At 27.6% G+C, this 20,721-nt stretch overlaps 1 protein-coding gene across 6 annotated transcripts in view; it reads left to right on the forward strand.

Moving 5' to 3' along the window:
- The first annotated feature begins 619 nt into the window (after window positions 1–619).
- LOC136085718 (uncharacterized) overlaps window positions 620–20,721 on the forward strand; it is a 42,812-nt gene continuing 22,710 nt past the window's right edge. The window contains exons 1-3 of one of the 6 annotated variants that reach the window (XR_010641143.1): window positions 623–1,396; window positions 18,250–18,383; window positions 19,191–19,391. Coding sequence is in view for 2 of the 6 variants with exons in the window: in XM_065807057.1 (XP_065663129.1) it covers window positions 998–1,396 (399 nt within the window). In the remaining 4 variants the exon portion in view is untranslated. Of the gene's footprint in view, window positions 1,397–18,229; window positions 18,384–19,190; window positions 19,392–20,721 lie in introns of those variants that run through there. The other 5 variants (XR_010641145.1, XR_010641142.1, XR_010641144.1 and 2 more) reach the window with 5 other exon arrangements.

Consider the following 20,721-nt stretch of genomic DNA (forward strand, 5'->3'; position numbering starts at 1 on the left):
TATATATATATATATATATATATATATATATATATATATCTATGTATGTATATTAATTATTCAGAAAGTGTTAAATGTTCTTAAAATCAGGATTTTTTCTCCCGCTAATAGTTTTATCTGTTTATATGAACTATCAATATGATTGAATAATATTGAATAGTAAATGCATTTCAGGAAAAACTAATCTTGTCGTTTTAGACGAAGCATTTTAATTTAAAAGTCGAAGCCATTTTAAAGTCGAAGCCATTTTAATTTATGCTAATATTAACTAATTTTTGCTTAACATTAACTAATTACTTGCTTAACAAGCTACAACAGGTTCTTATATACCTTTTTAGCCTCTTTGTTTTTTTTCTATTTTAGCTTATTCTAACCAACTGTGCCTTATTGACGTTGTACATGCTTTACTTGATAATCTGGAACAATGTTTGTAGATTAAAAATATTTTATTAATTATTAAGCTGAATAATGAAGCCGATAGAACTCGACTATAATTATTTATGCAAAAAGATTTTAATTTATGCATAAAATAATAAAAAAACGCATTTTAATTTATGCATAAAATAATAAAAAAAAAGATCACGCTCTTTAATTTAAATAGTTGAAAATAATTATTTTCTCGAAGATACGTCATTATCTGATTAACTGTCAACAAACCTAGTTACGCAAGTCGTTACTAGATTTAAAATAAATCTTTCATATTTATATATTAAAAAATGCTTTTTGAAAGTACAGAAAGAGAGTGAAAAACAAGAATTCATCAAAGGTATTTGTTGCTTTGTTTTGTCCACTTGTTGGGAGTAATTTTACATTGGCTGTATTGTAGCTATGTCATAAGAAGCATTACCTTTGTTGTTTGTATCTGCCAAAAACATTTTCTTTGCTGTTTGTATCCACAAAAGACATTTCCTTCGTTATTTATTTCAACAAAAACATTTCCTTTGTTGTTTGTATCTACCAAGACATTTCTTTTGTTGTTTGTATCTACCAAGACATTATGACATTAGAAACAAAAATAACAACAAGTTTCGAAAAAGAAATTATTTCAGATAATCTAAACGAGGATTTTACTGAAACTGCAAATTTAAGTATTGCTAGCAACAATTTTGCCAGTGAAGTTGTTGTGTTTTATGTCACTGATGAAAGTGACAATAATAAAACGCTATATATGAGAAAACCAGTTAACGAAGAACTAGCAACAGAGATCGTTTTAGTTGATAACTCAGAACAAACTGAACAGCATATAATTAACACCATATTATTAAAAGAACAGCGTATTATTAACATCTCACGAATTGAACATCTACCGACATATTTAAGTTTATCTAAGGAATTTTTGCACGATGAACCTCCCAGATATGAGATAGTTACAGGAAAACCACTGAAAACTCAACTTGTAAGTTCATACTTTAAAACTAACTAAGGTGGTATTTTCAATAAGTAAAAATTGTAAAATCATATTGAAGGTAAACTTATGTAAGGTTATTAAGGTAAACAAAGAAGGTAAGTAACTTATATAACTTATATATACTTAGAAAATAAACTGGAAATTTCATACTACATAAGGATAGGAAATATATTTGTGGTAAACCTACTTACAACAGAAAAGTTTGTATTTAAAATTTTAAATGTTTTTTTTATTAAGTTGTGAATATAATAATTACAAGTTTCGTGTATTAAGCTATAAAGATGGCGAAGGACAAAAAGATGACAGGGTTGTCTTACTACAGGGTTGTTTTACTACAGGGTTGTCTTCAGGGTTGACATAAAAAGTTTTAAAATCAAAACTAAAAGTTTTAAGATATATTTATAGTTTTTTTTATGCAATTTTTTTAACTAAAAAAAAGTTTAAAATAGCATAAAAGTAATTACATTAGACTTAAACTTTAGACGTTTGCGTCATATTAGCACAGTTAATATAAGCCGACTTAAATGACAATTTATGCCAATTGATTTTTTCATTTTTACATTAATTTACACTGTGTGGTATTACGCTCAGTATTGTATTATACTAGATATCACCATACATGATTTCAAACTCTTTACACTATTTTCAATCACCTTAGATTTGTTAATCACACCTTTGATTTCTATTTTATTAAAAACGTTAAATATTTCTTTTCATGCTTATGACCAATCAAAAGCAATAAATATTCATAATAAAATTTAGCTTTATTAATCCAATATTGCCTTTGCGTAATTGCAACTTAGACAATAGGATGTTTGGGTAAAATGAAATTTTTAATATTATTTTTTGTTTTGAATCAGGCAAAAAAGTTTTTTGGAAAAAATAGTTTGTTTATTTTGATTATAAAGTTATGCTTATAAAGTCATTTGATTTCTCGAACGTTAAGTTATTTATGATATTAAATTATTCAGTAGCATTAGTATTACAAAATTTAATATTACAAAATATATTAAAAGTTATATAATTTATTTTTGAAAGAATTAGTTAACAGGTATAAATTTTAAGATTAAAAGGTTTTTAAAGTAAATGTTAGAGATTAGTTTTTAAAAATTAACGTGGAAGAAAAATCAATATGTTATGAAATGGTAATTACATTTTAAGGTTGTTTACAAATTGTATAGTTGCAAATATTATACCCTTACCGCCATTATTGATATCATTAAGTAAAGGGATAAAGCGATAATTTTTTTTAAACCTTAATTATACCAGGTATTTCATTAATTTGTAATCCGTTTTTTTTATATCAAATTTTTCAACATTTTGGCTATATTTGGCTATATATTTTTTTACTTTAGAGTAAACTTTGATTTAAACAAAGTTTTTTATTATAAATATTTATTATTTTTGTGTTTTTATTAAGATATGAATTATAAATTTTTAAAGTATTAGTTTTCATTATTTTATATGAAAACAAGTTTGAAAACACTAAAAAATTTAACTAAAAAAAAGAATCGCATGCATAAAAATTATTTTATTTGCGTAATAAGTTTTTGTGAATTACTTCTGTGAGGTGAACAGTATAAAGCAAATCAATCTAAAGTTTCAAAATATTTACAGAATAAGCAAGCGTATTTATTAAAATGGTTCAGCACCTATATTAAAATTATTTAGAGGTTAAAAAACTCATCTAAAAAAAAAGTTATTTTAAGTTTTTTGTATTGGAGCTTGAAGATGTCTCTTTATTCTCTTAAAATTTCGTTTTGTTCTCTGGAATTCTAGCAATTCCTGCAATTTATGCACATATTTCATCAGTTTCCTTTCGGTGTTTTCACTTTTTGAAAATTCAACTTTTACCTTACTCTGTATATAGTATTAATTATTTAAATTTTAACGTCTGACAACGGCATAGCTTAACGGCATATTGTAAACAAAAAATTATATTTCATATTTAAATTATTAATGATTAATATCTACCGTTGATTGGTGAAAAAGAATTTAATTCTTACTGTACTTCGAAAGTTTTAATAACAATTTTAACTTCTGTCTGTTATGTTTAGTTAGTGGGTCATTGTTTTCACACTGTTAATAGTTTAAATATAAATTAAAGGAACTCGGGCGAGCAAACCGGATTCCATAATGGATTAGAGTTTGTACTGCAAGCTCTAAATTTTTAGATTCTTTCCTCAATTTTTGAAAAACTTAGTGATGCAAAGTTGGAATTTTTAGTATTCAGAGTAAATCCTAGGTATTTTATTTTGAAAATAAATTTTCAGCTACCTAGTTATAAAGTGATTCATCAACTTAGTGGATCTGGGAAAAAAGTAGGGGGTTTGTGTGTATTTATAAGTAATTCTTTATTATCCAAGCTAAAAAAAGATTAGTGCTCAACCACTAACGAATGTGAATCATTATGCGTGGAAGTAATAAGTTTATTCTGAAGTTTTTTTTTATTACCAGAAAAAGGTCATATTCTTTTCCCACTCTATAATTCGTAGAAAGGTTAGCAAATAATTCTCACTCAAATTATTAAGCGTCTAATATTGCCTTTTATGACGGTGAAAAAAAATTCTATTAAAAATCACCTCTGATATATAAAGAATCGGGATAAAAATGTCATCATTTAAATAAAAATTGGCTTTTTTACTAATGAAAATTAACACTTTAAAAACACTTTTTTCAAATCGGAGGTCTTTTTATTGAAATTAAATGAATTACTTTTATGGGTCTATGTATTCCCGCTAAAAAATGAGGCGTTGATTTGATGTTGATTCAATGTTTCTCGTCAACATTGATTCCATATTGATTTTTTGTCCAAAATGTTAGCCACTTATCAACGTTGATTTGGTGTTTACAAAAAACGTTGATCGAATGTTGCTTTTCAACGTTTAATCAACAATCATTTTTTCCTGGTGATTCAACACTGATTTTTATAATAGCCGACGGTATTTTGATATCGCTTTTTGATGCATATATCAAAAAAATATATATCAACAGTTTACGAAATATATATATATATATATATATATATATTTAAACAACTTTAAAATGTATTCTACAAAATAGAGTGCTCAATGTTCTTAAAAGAACTGAGCAATTATAAATTAGTAGAAAATCACTTAAGAAATTTTTTTTTCATTTAACACTGTATTTCATCGATAAAAAGACTCATCAGAAATGCTCTCATCAATAAAAAACTCAGTATTTCTGATGAGTCTTTTTATTTATGAAACACAGAGTTAAATGAAAAAAAACTTTGTTAAGTGATTTTCTACTGATTTATAATTTATATATATATATATATATATATATATATATATATATATATATATATATATATATATATATATATATTTATATATATATATATATATTATGTATGTATATATATATAAAATATTTGTATATAAAATTTATACTTATTGCTCAAATCTTAATTTGTTTTGTAAAAAACAGGCTGTAAATAAAGGATTTAGCAAAAAATTTATTGATAGAGCAATTCAAAGCTAACTCAAAAGAATAATGAAAGAAAGTAGGCACTACATTAAGTAAGAAAGTTTTTTTATTGAATTTAACACAAAATTTACATTTTCAAACAATTTATTTAGCGTTTGCAGCATTGTTCATTTTCAAAACTTTTCGATTGAGTCGTGTTCCTGATTGACTTAAAAATTTCGAAATGCCTGAATAACATTCGCAAATTTTTGCATCATGATGCTGTCGTGTAATCGCATCTAAATCAAAAATTCAAATCAAATTTGAAAAAAATCAAACTGCAGAAATTATAGCAAATAGTTACATAAATGACTGACTAGGATAAACAAAATATATTTCCTGTGAAATAAAAAATCTAAAAAAATGCATAAAACCATTCTTACCCACTATCATATGATACAGGGTGTATGTTTTAAAATTTATCTTCAATGAACCACCCAAGACATTAAAACAGGCCCCAGCGTCCTCGCTCATCAACAACTTTCCAAAAGCAAAAGCCGATTTATATTACCTCCACAACGACTAAGAGAACTCATCTATTATTAACAAAATAAAAATTACTTAAGGGTCAGAATACATATTATGTTCATTCTATATGAATGAAATTATCTTAATTTCAATACATGGATTTTTAAAATTGACTCTTGAATCACTTTTCTCTTTTATCTATTTTTGCCATCCAACTCAACGCAAATCTTTTTTGAAAATCTTTAAAAAAAAATGTAGTAAAATAAACAATATTATTATTATTTATGTAAAATATTTTGTAAAAAATTAACCATGAAAAAATACCTAAATGGGAAAAATAAATAAAACTTTTATTTAATTTACCCTGGCAAGACAAATGTCTTTCTTTGCTATCCTCTTTATCCAAAACACAATTTTTAGAGCCATTTTCTACCTAGGTATAGATAAATTATACATACAAAAATTAAATAAAATTTTTAAACATTATATAGTGATTTTTATTTAAACTTGTCAACAAACATGTATTTATAAAATATTTGTCAACAAAATTATATTCTATAACATATAGTTCTGATTTCTATTAATTTTTTTACTGCACACGCACACAGATTTTAATTAGAACAAAAGCAACATTAGGACTTTTTTTTACCAATATATTTGAAGACAACATCATTTTCCCTTGAGATAGATTAGTTTCTTTCGAGAAGTCATTGTTATTTTCAGCAACTGAAAAGCTTGCTATTTCACTGTGTAAATGGGGAGTTGATATTGATTTAAAAACATCTATAATTCAGTAAAAAAATAAGCATTTTATTTTAACAAACCATTATTTTACTTTTACAAAAATAGTTAACCTGCTATATTTGGAATCACGTTAGATGTTCTTTAGCTATTTGAACTATCAAAATAGTATCTTCCGTATAGTTCTTCATCACCAATCACAATATCTTATTCACTTTCACAAAATGTCATTGCTGTCTTTCTCCTTTAATATAAACTTTACTTTATAAACAAAAAAAGTGCATGATTTGTGTAATTCTTTATTGCAAAATTTTTTATTTGTTAAAAACTAATTTTAGTAAAATTTACTTTTGCTTTGTCCCTTTTTTCTCTTCGATGTCAGTTTCAATATTTGAAGTATCTGCTGCTTTCTCTAAGTGTGACTGAGCTTCTTCATAAACACAAATCTATGTACATAAAATCATTTATCAATATCTAATGAAGATGTAATTGAAATTTTTGCGGCAAAAGCAGGCCCTATGAGAATGGAGTGCAATTGGTGCACCGCATAAAAATTAATGAACTTTAATGAAAAACCCATGAAAATTAATGAATTTTTTAGTTTTTAAAAAACACTAAAAGTTTAAAAAAAAAACTAAAAACATAGTTTAAAAAACTTTTTTTAATCGTTGGAAATCTTCTTTAAACATTCTAAAGACATTCAGAACATATAATTTAAACAAATGCCCGTTGGAATATTGGATTTAAAATAAGTGATATTAAATGAGACTATAGTCGTATTGTAAAGCAGGCCTAAAATAAATTTGCACCAGCACATGATTATCCTCTTCAGTGCCCTGGTCAAAACATACAGTTCAATATCTAATTCAATTATTTTACATTTTTTTATAGTAATATGCAAACCTGTAGTGTATAAAATCCTAGCAGGGTATATCTTCCAATCAGAGGTTGATGCCTGCAAGGTTGTGACAGCTTTACGAATCGCAGCGGAACTTTTAAATGGCAGCCAGAAGCATTTCCTATCATTTTTCATCCAACTTTTAGCAATCACTTTCACTTCTTTAATTTTTCCATTTAAAGTTCAACAATGGCAAATGAAATTTCAATATTCTGGTGCAATTTAATTCTAAACAATCTTATATAAGTTACAAAATAAAATTAAAAATACATTAGAGATTAAAAACAATGAACTTTGTAAAACGCTTTTTAGATTTATTAATGTAAAACACCAGTGTAAATATTTTATTATTTCTATAAACATACCAGGTATTTGTTTCACACAAAAAATTTATAAATTAAAATGCATTAAACTCACTTTAAATTTGTTCAATGAACTACATATTTGACAAATTTACAACAAATTTTACAAAATGACACATGCACAGACATTCTTTAAAAATTGATGGTCTGCAAGTATAATCAAAGTTTGTGTTTTTAATTCAAGAAATCAGTGATCATAAGCAATGTCACAATGTCTAAGCACAAAAAAAGCATAACCACCTTTTTAAACAGGTACCATCAAGCCTTTCTTCAAAAGTTCTTTTTTTTTCGGAAAAATTGTTTTTAGGTTGGCTAATGAATTTACATAACAAACGTCTAAATAAGATGTTTCAAAACAATCAGGAAAAAACTTTCGAACTGAATGAGGATTTAGAGCCTTGCATTTTACAAGATCTACCAAAACCTCTTCTACTAAAATAAACCCTTTGTCTTGAATAAAATAAACTCTGTCTCATAGATTTGATGTGATATTTTTATTTACCACTTGGGCAGAAATTTCTTTACCATTCCTTTCTCTAAGAAAAATATCCAACTTTTTTCTCCCATCTAATTGATTCACTATTTGGGCAACAGTCTGATGTGATTTTTGCACCATTTTTTTAATTCAACCCAAAAAGTTTTCAAAAGGAAAAGCTGATAGATGATCAAGACTCTCCCCAAAGTTAACACAATCATCAGCTAAATGAATCATGCTATGAACATTGTATGTTACCACGATCTCCCCATACAAAATTTGTACTTCTCTGACAAACTATATAAGCAGCTGTTTAGCAAATGCCACTAACAATTCATTTTTGGCCATTTTATTAGAAAGCAGTATGTGCATAGCAATTGAAAGAGAAATAAATAAGTCATAGTTTTATTTATTTTTCCTTTTTAAAACAACAGGTCCAGCATAAAGCAGAATAATCGAAACTCTGTTGCTTTCCACTTCTCAAGTTCATTTAAAGAGCGTGGTCTATGTTGAAAATTGGATGGTTTATAACTTCGTAAATTTATGAGTTCATTTGAAATACTGTCTTTAACAGATTGACTTATTCTAATACATCGGGGACCTTTACACCAGTTTATTAGAAGTTTTTTAACTACCCCAAGACATACAAGGTGCATATAGTCTAATGGGAATTCAGTTACCATTAGGAAATTTAACTGAACAAGTGGAGAAAGACTCTCAAGCTGGTGACCTTCTTTATAAAAAATATTTTTAAAAGCCATGTCAGTACAAAGTAAAGTAGTCGTTTCCAATAATCTTACGCCATGTTTTTGTGTGCCAACTGCCATACATCTTTCACAGCTATGATAGCCACTATGCCCTATAATGCATTTAACAAATGCTCTTGCAGACGCATCACAAACAAAAGCTTTAATAGTCACCAGCAGCTGTTTATACCCATTAGTTTGCAATTTTTTCATTTCAAGAATAAAATCTTCAAAGCACTCATCCAAATTGTTTGGTTTTCCCTGACCATGCCAAATTGCAACAGCATAGGATCCTTTTCTGTTAATTGTAACTAGTATAGGCCAAATGGAAGTCTTTTTACTATTGCACATAGGTGCACCATCAATACTTACAATTAGATCAAGCTTTTCCTTATTTCGAACTGTTGATATGTAATAATCAATTGCACTTTTAACTCCAAGATATATAATCGCCTCCACTGACATATAAAACATTAACTTTTTGAAGAGATTTTTGTAATGTCTGCCAGCATTTTGGTATAGATGGAGTAAATTTATTTAAGTGAAATAAAAGTGCATTTAAAGCATCATCTTTTATACAGTATTTTAATAACCACTCATATAAAAAATCTTTTGTTGAAGTTAGAGTATCAATACTACTGTATAAACTATTTTTAAATGCAATGTCGTCAACATCACAATAATTAGATTCAACTTTACTTAAACAAAATTTATTTTCTGGCGAAGTGATTGAAAACATCAATATATCACTGTGCACATCTTCAGAAACTTAAAAAATCTTTTGAATGTCTAAATCTAGATGAACGCAATTTCCTCTACCAACAATGTTGCACTCTTCAAGAAGATATTTTATTCTTTTTTCAGTATTTCGTTTTTCTTTCATAAATTCTCTCATATATAGGCTTCTGTCATATTTAGGCATTATTATCTTTATTTTATTACATCACAAAAGAAAAAAAAATAAAGGCATTATTATTCTTATACAGAAAAAATCAATTTAAATTGCATTTTGTACTATATGATTTAAGTTTGCAGTCAGAATTTATCAGGCAAATACTTGCAGCCATTAATAATTTGCTATGATAATAGTAATGTTATTATAATAAGCATTAATAAGCCAAATTGCTGCTAAGTTGTGACTTTTTCATGTTAAATTGTTAAAATATTTATATTAAGATGTTCTATTATCCTCAAATAGTTAAAAAACTACCCTAATTTCATTAGGATAATCTTTATTCAAGAACTGAAAAAATAATTACTTAATAAAATATATGTTTTTCAATAAGTTTATACTCATTTTATACCGTATAATACAATTAAAATTTGAACAAACGTTTTATAACCACCAAAAATAACAAAAATATCCCAGCAGAAAATGCTCAGCAAATTACTGTTAGTAAACGGCTCAATAAATTTGTTTTTTGTCAACAGTAAATCAACGAACGCTCAGTGTTTGTAAACAAACGTTGATTTGCTGTTGATAACATTGCTGTTGCAACAACATCCATTTATGGTTGATCGCCGTTGATCGCTAATATCAACGCAAAATCAACGTTGATCAACATCAAATCAACACTTCATTTTTTAGAGGGTTATATTAAATGTATCCTTATTTGCAGGGGCGTCGCCTTGGAGGGGGTAGGGGGGGGAGTCTCCCCCTCCCAGAATCTAGAAAAGAGAAAAGTTGGGAATTTCCTTGCCACGAGTTGGGACAGTTGGGAAATCGGTGATAAAATCAAAAAATATTTTCCAGTTAAATAAAGTTAAAATGTTTGCGAAAATCCATCAAAGATCTAATTTTTTTTTGACTTGGACAAATAAACTTTACGTTTATTAAACGGCTTAAGGCTGTTTTCCACAAGACGAAATAATTTGCCAAGTCATAACGGAACGCCCTTTTGATTTCCACGTTGTTGTTTTTTTTCGCGCAACTTTTTTTTGTTATCAACAATAAAAATGGCAGCTGCAAGTTTATGCAATAAAAATAGCAGCTGCAATTTTATGTGTGACTAAAAGCAGTTATTCATTTTTTTCATACATTCTACTTTGAAACGTGAATATTTATTTCCATGAATTGATTTTAACATTTCTGTCTTTGTATAAAAGATATGATAGCATTTAAAATGATATGATTCATTTTTTAATATAATAATTTTATATAAAGCTTTTTATCAGAAAGTATAATAAAATAAATGCTAAACTCTGATATGAACGTTTTGCGCCTGTTATTACTTCCAATTATCAGTATACTAAAGTAGGATCAGAATTAGGTTTGTAGGAGTAATAGGCCTAATTAGAATATATAATAGAATTATTAGTCTTATTCTATTATTTTAAGACTCTTATATCTTATCACATTTATTAAGATTGATAACTTTTATAAACATTGAATCCTTTAAAAATTACGGTAAATTATCTGCGTTTGTTTTCCAGCACTAAATATGAATAGCAAAAGATATAAATTACAATGTTGCGTATGCAAAGCAGTATTTAATAACGACTATAAAACCAGTCATGAAAGATCCGTTCATGGTGGTAGAAAGGTTCGTATACAAACAGTGGGAGCCCCAGAGAATCCTTTTGTAGCCTCCTTAGCTTCAAAAAAACAAAAAATGGAACCTCAGAATGCTGGTATTTATGTCGAAGTGGATGATGAAACACAAAGTAGTGAACATACAAAGTTAGACTTGATAATAATTGAAACATCGACTTCAACATGTGGTATATCCATAGAAGAAGAAACAACATCTTTTAATAAAAAATTTGAAGAGGACGCAAGTTCAAAAATTCATAATAATGATGCAATAGGGGAAAACCCGGGTTATGCTGTAGTCCAGGAACAAGCAGAGAAATTTACAGAATTAAATCCTAAATCAGATGATTTAACCCAGTTTTATGACCGAGATAAAAAGGATGACACGAATATTATTAACTTGGATACTACTGAAGTAAGCAGTGAAACAACAAATTGGACTTCGCTCATGGGAAATTTGGGTGTTTTAATAGATAATCTTAAAGATTGTAATGACATTTATAAAAAATATTGTAAAGAAGAATTAGTAAATGAAAAATTCGCTGCAATTGAAATTGTGAATGCAACAAGTTCTGTGGTGGAAATGTCAAAAAATGTTTTGAAAATGGGAAACGCTTTTATAAAAAAACTCGATACCAAAGCTCAAAATATTATAATTGACAAATCAGATTCATCAGCATTGATAAGCCATGACCCAGGTTTACGTCCACATACAATTACGGATAATCAAAAACTGTATTTAATCCAGTTAGGGCCACACCAACCAAAACTTGCTAGTTTCCCAAGTGACGGTAAAAATAGATTTAATCCCCAGTGGTACAAAGAGTTTGAACATTTAGAATACAGCACCCAGAAGGATGCCACATTTTGTTTTGTCTGCCGCCTTTTTCCCAAGGGTGTTGGAAAGAAGGGAAAAACTGAAGATGCTTGGATAAATGTTGGGGTGAGATCTTGGTCTAAGATGAAAAGCTATGGGAAAGACAAACTTGGAAAGCTTCAGGCGCACTTTACCTCTCAAGCACATAAAGTTGCATTAAGTGAATATTGTCACTTTCTTATGAAAAAAGGGCATATAGATCACCTTATAGATAAATCCAATAGAATTGCTTTAATAGAAGAGCAAAAAATAGAGGTGCAGAATAGAAAAATTGTCAAAATTCTTATCGATACATGCAAGACTTTGGGAAGCCAAGGGCTAGCGTTTAGAGAATCGGACAGTGCTAATCAAGGTAACTTTGTTGCAGTTGTTAATCTTATCTCTCGCCACAATCCCACACTAAAAGCCTGGATTGAAGATAGAGCCCTTCGTCCATATAGAGTTACATACACGAGTCCATCGTCTCAAAATGAAATGATTAGTTTAATTGCAACTGAATTAAAGAGTAAGATCATTGATGAAATTAACAGCTCCAATTTTTTTTCCGTGATGGCCGACACTACTCCCGATATGTCACATAAGGACATAATGAGTATAGTTGTGAGAACAGCCAGTGAAAACGGTGAGATTCGGGAAAGGCTTTTGAAATCCGTTGAATGCACTGATAAGACTGGAAAAGGGATGGCTGAGCTAATTTTATCTTCTTTACATAAAGAAGGCATTGACACATCAAAGATGGCTTTTCAGTCTTATGACTACGCGAGTTCAATGTCTGGACAATTTAAAGGAGTACAAAAGTATATAACAGAAGAAGTTGGCCATAATGTACCTTACATACCTTGTCAAGACCACAGAACAAACACTGCTCTTGAACATGCCTGCAATGTTAATGCTTTAATACGAGAATTGTTTAATGTCCTCGAACAGTTGCATGTTTTCTTCACATCAAGCACAAAAAGATTTAGTCATTTAAAAGAAAAACTTGAAGACATTGACATTGCAATACAGCTTGTAAACCTGTCTAGAACAAGATGGACCGCACGAGCAAAATCTGTTAAGGCTTTAAATCAGAGTTTGGAGAAGGTTATTGATCTTCTTCAGAGCATCTCAAATAATAAGATTTTTGATACTAACACGAGAACTAAGGCAATGGGACTTTTGAAAAAAGTAACAACTTTTGATTTCATTATTACTCTTTTCTTCATGAAGAATATCATTGAGAAGATAAAAATATTAACTGAAATCTTAGAAAGTCCAAACTTCAATGTCATTGACAGTATTAATGTAATTGAAAGTACTGCCAAGAACATACAAAATATCAGTAACGATACAGATGCTATGAACAATTTGATTGAAAGTGCAGTAATATTTTCTAGGAAATTACACATTGATGCAGAAAACGATTACGAACGACACCATAGATTAATAGCAATGGAGATGAAAGCTTTTTACCGGAAAGAATTCAAAGAGGTCATTGACTCTCTAGCCATAGGTTTAACCGAAAACTCGGCAGCATTAAAGGAAATATTTGCCCCTATCACCAAAATTTTTAGTTTTCCGTTAAATAAGGATAATTTGAGTATTGAAAACTTAACAAAAGCAAGCAAACTTTTTCCTCCTGGATACAAGGATCATATTCCAGACGTTCATGTGCTGAAAGGCCAGATGGAAATTTTGATAGATATCTGTTTAGAAGTAGGTGATGGAGATTTTAACTCATCAAGAACACCAGCCAAGACGCTGCAAGACATTTTGTACCATGTTGTGAAGTTAAAGGATATACTGAAACAAGCCCATAAACTATGCATTTTTGTAATCACAGCTGCTTATGGTGTAGCATCAAATGAGCGTTCTTTCAGTCAACTCAAGATTGTAAAATCACATCTGAGAACAACAATGAGTGACGAGAGATTGGATAGTCTCATGCTACTGAAGTGCGAAAAAGAACTTTGTAAAGGAGTTAACCCCGAACATCTTGTTAAACGATGGGTTCAGTTGAAGAAACGTCATATTAAAATCAAACAGTAGACAAAAAATGATAGGCTGATGATAAAATATTTTGCGTATAAGTTTTGTAATAAAATAATATTTTCCATATTCCTTTGTACTAACTCATTTCCGTTAAATTTTAAACTGCTATATATGCTGCCAGAATGGTTTGTAAAGTTTATTGAATTTGTAAATTGTAATATTTTTTTGGACTAATACAATTTCACTATGAATGGGTAAAACTTTTAGACGTTTTTTGAATTGAATACTTTGTATATATGTAAAGGAAGCTATGTTTTGTTAATAGAAGTTAATAAATACTGATAATTGGCAATTCATGAGAGTGAGTGCAGTGTAGTATAACAATCAGTAGATTTTGTAAATAGGACAGAAATTGATTTCTTGAATTCTTGAATTATAAAAAACAGTTGTGAAAACTATGTTAAGCAGTTGGGAAAAACAAGGTCTCTTCCCCTCCCTCCCCCCCCTGGAATTTTCTCACGCAACGCCCCTGCTTATTTGTATAACAGAGTTGGTCATTTTAAATGTGTAAACGGAAATTTTAAATGTGTAAATGTTGTCCAAAACCGCCCTCCAAACATGTGTCCAATACAACCTGATCTTGACTCACTCACAGATATTCGTTTTAACCAGTTTTAACTAGTTTTAATCACAAATACTAGTTTTAAACTAGTGAATTAAAGTATCAAACGAATTTTTTTAAACAAATATTGTCAATAAAAATGTATCATTAATCAATAAAAAGTTATTAGATTGCTTAAAAAATAAATATAATAATATTTGAAAATATGATGATACATCTCTCTTCTGGTGATGGGAAACAATATCTTGCACTCCCAGCCAATTGCTTTGCATATTAGTTTTTATAGTTTTTAAGATCACATAGCTTCTTTAGTTTACATTAAGTGTCCGGAGTTACCCGCCGTCAGGGCTAACTGACTTTATCTTACAGCATAGCATCGTGTAGTAGCTAAATTAAAGAGTATTCACCACCAGCATGTTAAAGCATAAAAGTCCAATTAAATAGACCAATTAAAAACAACATCTCAACAAACAATCTCTGATTCTACTAGTAGCTCTTTTTGATGACAAAATGCTTCCATATAATCATGAAAGCAGACATGAACGTCTGCCAATTGTTGTATCTAGCCAAGACATTGAAAAATTATACGGTATCACTGAGATACCTGCTGGTACTAGTGCTTTGATAGGACGGAAGATAATTGAGTTCGTTAATGAGAGACCTAGCGTTGAAGAACATCTTACAGGTCTTTGGTTTGACATGATTCCAAGTAATATAGGAAATCATAATGGGGCAATAACTGTCAAACAAAAATCAATGAACTAAAGAGTTTTGTTTTTAGCCTGCTAACATCATACTCTTAAAATCTGCGCAAATGCAGTGTTTGATGCTTTTATTGTATCAAAAGGACCAAAGATTGAAATTTTTGGTAGAATGAAGTCCCAGTGGAAACTATTAGAAAAATCACAGTTTGAACCACTATATAATCGGAACTGGATGCCTTAGAAAGCCTGAAAAAGAGTGACATCTTGAAAACTCTATGAAGCGAAGAAATTAAAAGAATACTTGAAAGGCATTCAACCTCCTGATGATCATAAAGAGTTTGAAAGACTAGCACTTCTCCCTTTGAGAGAAAATGATGGTGCAACAACTATTTGTATTCCTGGGTCTCACCATTGTGCAAGATGATTGGCTAAAGATATATACAGTTTAAAAATTTTCGGTTTTCGTAATCAATTAAATGTCACAGAGAAAGATATTACGATTTAAAAAAATGTTTCTCTTCATAGCCACAATGCGTGTTTCTGGTTTTCAGCTTCTCTTGCAACAGAAGTCCCAAAAAATCGTATTCTTTTTTTAAAGTTAATAGATGCAATGTTGTAAATGTTGCAAAAAATAAAATTAAACTTCAATTAAGGTATCTAAGTGAAGATCTAGCAGTACTACCATTAGTTAGTGATAAAATATCCGTTGAAAAAAAAGTAAAAATTGTAACTTCAATTAAGGTATTTAAGTAAAGATCTAGCATTACTACCTTTATTTAACGATAAAATTTCCGTTGAAGAAAAAGTAGAAATGCCTTACAAAAATAACCATTACTAGGTGACAAGAAAAGACTTGCTCCAAACAAAATTTATACTTTCTCTAAACTCTCAATAGCTAAATTTTGTTACAAGAACAAGTTACAAGAACAAGTTACATGACGCCAATGAACTTGTTTGACTCTCTTAATCTACAAAAAAAATTCCTTGACATCGTCTCCATAAACTTGACATCGTCTCCATAAACTTGGACTATTAGTTATGACTACAAGACTGTATGTAAGATAACTCGTGCCATGAAAGCGGTTAATCATTGTGCAAATCAAGCTGTTAAATCGGCCCCTGAATTTAATGAAGCATTGACAAAAAATGACAGTCAACGTCATTTTCTAATAATTAGTTGAGTACCATAGAAAACTTTTTTCTACTGAAACTACAAAGAGAAAGTTAAGCAATAATCATTCCAAAAACAACAGTTTTTGAAATGATTATTATTATTGATGATTATTATTATTGATGATTATTGCTTCAAAACTTAAGAAATATTTAAAAATAAGCAGCTTTTTTATTATTTAGATTAGTTTCTTTTTGTTTTCTAAGAAATAAAAAAAATAAAATAAAAAAATACAAAATCTATAAATAAAAACTATTAATGTAAAAAAAGAAAGCTGAATAGAGTGAACTGAATAGAACATAACTTTAGATTACATACTTTGAGTAACAAAATTATTTTCTAAAAATTTAGTGGGATTTTATGGTTTACTATATAAATAGGTATATGTTGCTTTAACGTAGTACAAAAATATCTAGGTAATTGGTAACTTCAACAGCTTGGTTTTGCAGCATTTATTAAACAATTTCATGAAACTATGATAAATTATCATGACAATCTTGATGAACTGCATGACAATCTTGATGAAATTCGAATTATTTCGAAAAATCTTTTATACTAGAAACAATATTATTTCAACCGTATCTTTAGAAAACAAAAATGGAACATGTTTTGCGTCAATAATTCAAGAAAATAAAAAAAGCGGTGGACGAGATAGGGGATTACTTGTTGTGTATTGGAGGAAGCGGTGTGTGCCTTTTTTAAATTTTTATTTTAGTTTTTTGTCGGCGAGTATTAGTTATGCTGATAAAATGTACTTTAAAAAAGTGTGCCTTAAAAAAATTAATCTTGAAAAAGTGTGTCGTAAATAAAATAAAAAAATATGAAAAGTTTAACGACTATTTTAAAGTAAAATTATTTCAAATTGAAAACTATTAAAACAGAGTGAAACAAATGAACATTTATTTTAAATATAGAAACTTAAAAAAAGAAAATAAAATAGATTGAAATTAAAATTTACCTTTAACTCTCACTCTTATTACAGAAGTTTTTTTTTTTTTTTTTATAATTTATCGAACAACAATACAAACAGAAAAAAAAAACAAAAACTAAAACGATATTTAAAAAGACCATTAGCTAGAACAAAATATTGCTAAAAAAAATAGAGCTATAAAATATATAATATAAACGCCTGCTTTAATCATTACAATGATATTAATTTATAAACTATTTAGATTTTTTATAGAATTTACAAACCATTTATTTAAAATTTTTTTTTAGTTATAAAGTTACGCCAAGAAAATCTATTGTTCTTTTTACGGAGCACCCCGGAGGATTTAGGGTGTGGATAACTTTTTCTTTAAATTTTTGTATCCTATGCCACCATGAGTCAAGAAGCAATATTTTTAAATTAAGAACAATATTAAAATTTTTTTTAAATCTTCATTAAGATCACTCCCTAAGCTTAACTCCCTAAGTTTCTTTCTATTTTTCTATACTTAGAGTTACCACTTTAATAGTATACCAGCATTTAATGATTTATTTGATTAAAGTTATTCTAATGTTTTAAATATTACCAAAGGGATAAAAAAAATTATTGTGTTTTTGAATTTATTAAAAACAATTTCTAGTATTCAATTTGTACTTGTATTTGTTGTGATGCAATTTATGTTAGTATTTGCTGTTATACAATTTATCTTTTTATTTGCTGTGATACAATAATAATCTGGGTGATTGAATACATGTTTTACTGTTGCAAGTTTGTAATTACATTCATTTTTATGTATTTATAATTACATTAATATTTATATATTTTTGTTAAAGTCAAGCGTTTAATGCATTAGGACACGCAACAAGAATCTTTATGGTACTGGTTTAAAAAACAAGAGTTTTTATGATATAAAACAACACTGGTTTAAAAAATCTTTATAGCTTAAAAAATGAATAAATCTATTCAGTTTCTTTTTGTAGCTACAAGGTAACCTTATTTATAGATTTGTCTTATTCTTACCTATATATATATATATATATATATATATATATATATATATATATATATATATATATATATATATATATATATATATATATATATATATATATATATATATATATATATATATATATATATATATATATATATATATATATATATATATATATATATATATATATATATATTTCGCCGTTTGACAATAATTACAATAACTAATAAAATTTACTTGACAGGAGCAAAAAGAAGACTATAGTTGTTTTATCACTAATGTATACATTACACAGCATAGCTTTTAAAAACCGCGTAAGATAATAAAAAATCTTTTTAATATTAATTACTTTTTCTTAAAAATTATATTTTAAAGAAAGAAAAAAAAAACCTCTGAAACTGCCTTGTATCTACCTATATTGTTACCTATAAATTCATTCCTTAGCTATTGTTCAAAATTCCGTGAGGATTTTGAGTAAATGATTTTTCACTTAATATAACTAATGAATCTGATCAGTGAACTAGATCATCGGTGAACTAGATTATCAGAACTAAAACTATTGAAACTTAGTGATTTTAGTTCTTATTGGGAAAATTAGTAAAAATGTTTGCCAAAAACTAAATTTAAATGAATTATTTAAGTTACTAATATTCCGGTGTGATCCAATATTTTCGTGGTTTTATTGGCGAAATTTGTGTCAATTTTGAGTAGATTTTTTTAAATTGTTGTTAGGTTGCAGAAAAAATTTAAGATTTCCAGAAACTGTAACAAAGCTTAACAAGCATGTTTTTTACATTTAGAGCTATATTATCTATGAAAAAGTAAGTTACGATGCCTTTATCGCCGTCAGAAACAAGATATTCGTTAAATAAATTTTGCAGATCGATACACTCATTACAAACCCTTTTATGTAGAAATAAAATTTCTCAACATTTATGAGTGTGATGTTTTTAATATTGTAAGGTTTATTTATATATGAAAAAATAATTTATCTTCTTACATTTTTTAAGATCTTTTTTGTTTAAAACTTATAAATAAATTTTTGCTTAGAAATAATATATTTATATATGAACCCTTTAGTAAAAACAAGTTTAATCAGTTCTGTATTCCCAGGAAAACAAGTTCTATTGAATTTCTATAAACTTTTGAAACATATAGCCTAAAGAAATTCTATAGAAATTGTATAGAATCTTTGTTAGTTTCTATAGAACTTCTTACTTTTTTACTTTTTTTTATATAATTTAGATAATTTATAAACCATTTATTTCAAAAGTTTTATAGCACTTTCTATAGAAATTAATTGACATTCTATAGAAACTCTATAAATTTTCTATAGAATTTCTATAGGCCATATGTTTCAAAAGTTTTTAGAAATTCTACAGAGCATTTTTTCCTGGGTTGTACACCTTTTTTTAGAACAAAACTATTTTTTTCCAATTTCGATATGCTTATGATATACCTTTCCTATTTTCAAATAAAACCGACAAATTAATTCCTCTCAATGTATGACATAGTCAGGTACTTTTTTATTGTAACTATGTATTTTGTTTAGCACTTTTATTGTAAAATACGTTTTATTATGTTGATTGTGTATTGATCATTATCGTGCTTATGTTATGCACACACAATTGCAATTAGTAAGGATGATAACATCAGTACGATCTTTCTTGAATATTTGTAAAAGTAACTTATCTATAACAACAAATGTAAAATAAAATAAAAACAAAAAAAATCTATTTCAATTAGCCTAAGCTTTCCAATTGTGTAAATTTTAGCAAACTCATTAATGAGAAAGTTTCATTTATAGAAAATTATATAAATATTTATTTTAATAAAAAATTTTTTACAGAGCAAAAATGTATAAAAATAAATTTTTTTTATTTTAGAGATATGAAAACTAGTTAAAATTAAATAAAAAAATTTATTAAGTATTAAAGTTATATTATGTTAACTAAAAATCAATTAATTATCATGTGTTGAAAAATCGCAAAAACATTTAATTAATAAAAAATAGTGTAAAGTTTTGCTTACGCCGCATAATGTATTTAACATCCTTTAATGATTTGCGTTATTATGAAATTTTATTGCTTGATGTTATATTTGAAAATGATTTTATTCAAGAATTACTCATACAAAATGCACATTATATCTAAAAATCTGCAATGTAGCTTTAAAAGCTTAGCCGTATCATATTAATAAAAATCAATTTTGAGAAATCCAAAAATGGGATAATTTGGCTGCTTAATTTAAATAACAAAACATTGCAAAACATGTTTATAAAACTAAAGAAGTATGTTGAAATTGCAAAACTAGTTTATTAAAATAAAATTC

Source organism: Hydra vulgaris, chromosome 10, assembly GCF_038396675.1.
Source record: "Hydra vulgaris chromosome 10, alternate assembly HydraT2T_AEP".
In the NCBI taxonomy this organism is placed as follows: Eukaryota; Metazoa; Cnidaria; class Hydrozoa; order Anthoathecata; family Hydridae; genus Hydra; species Hydra vulgaris.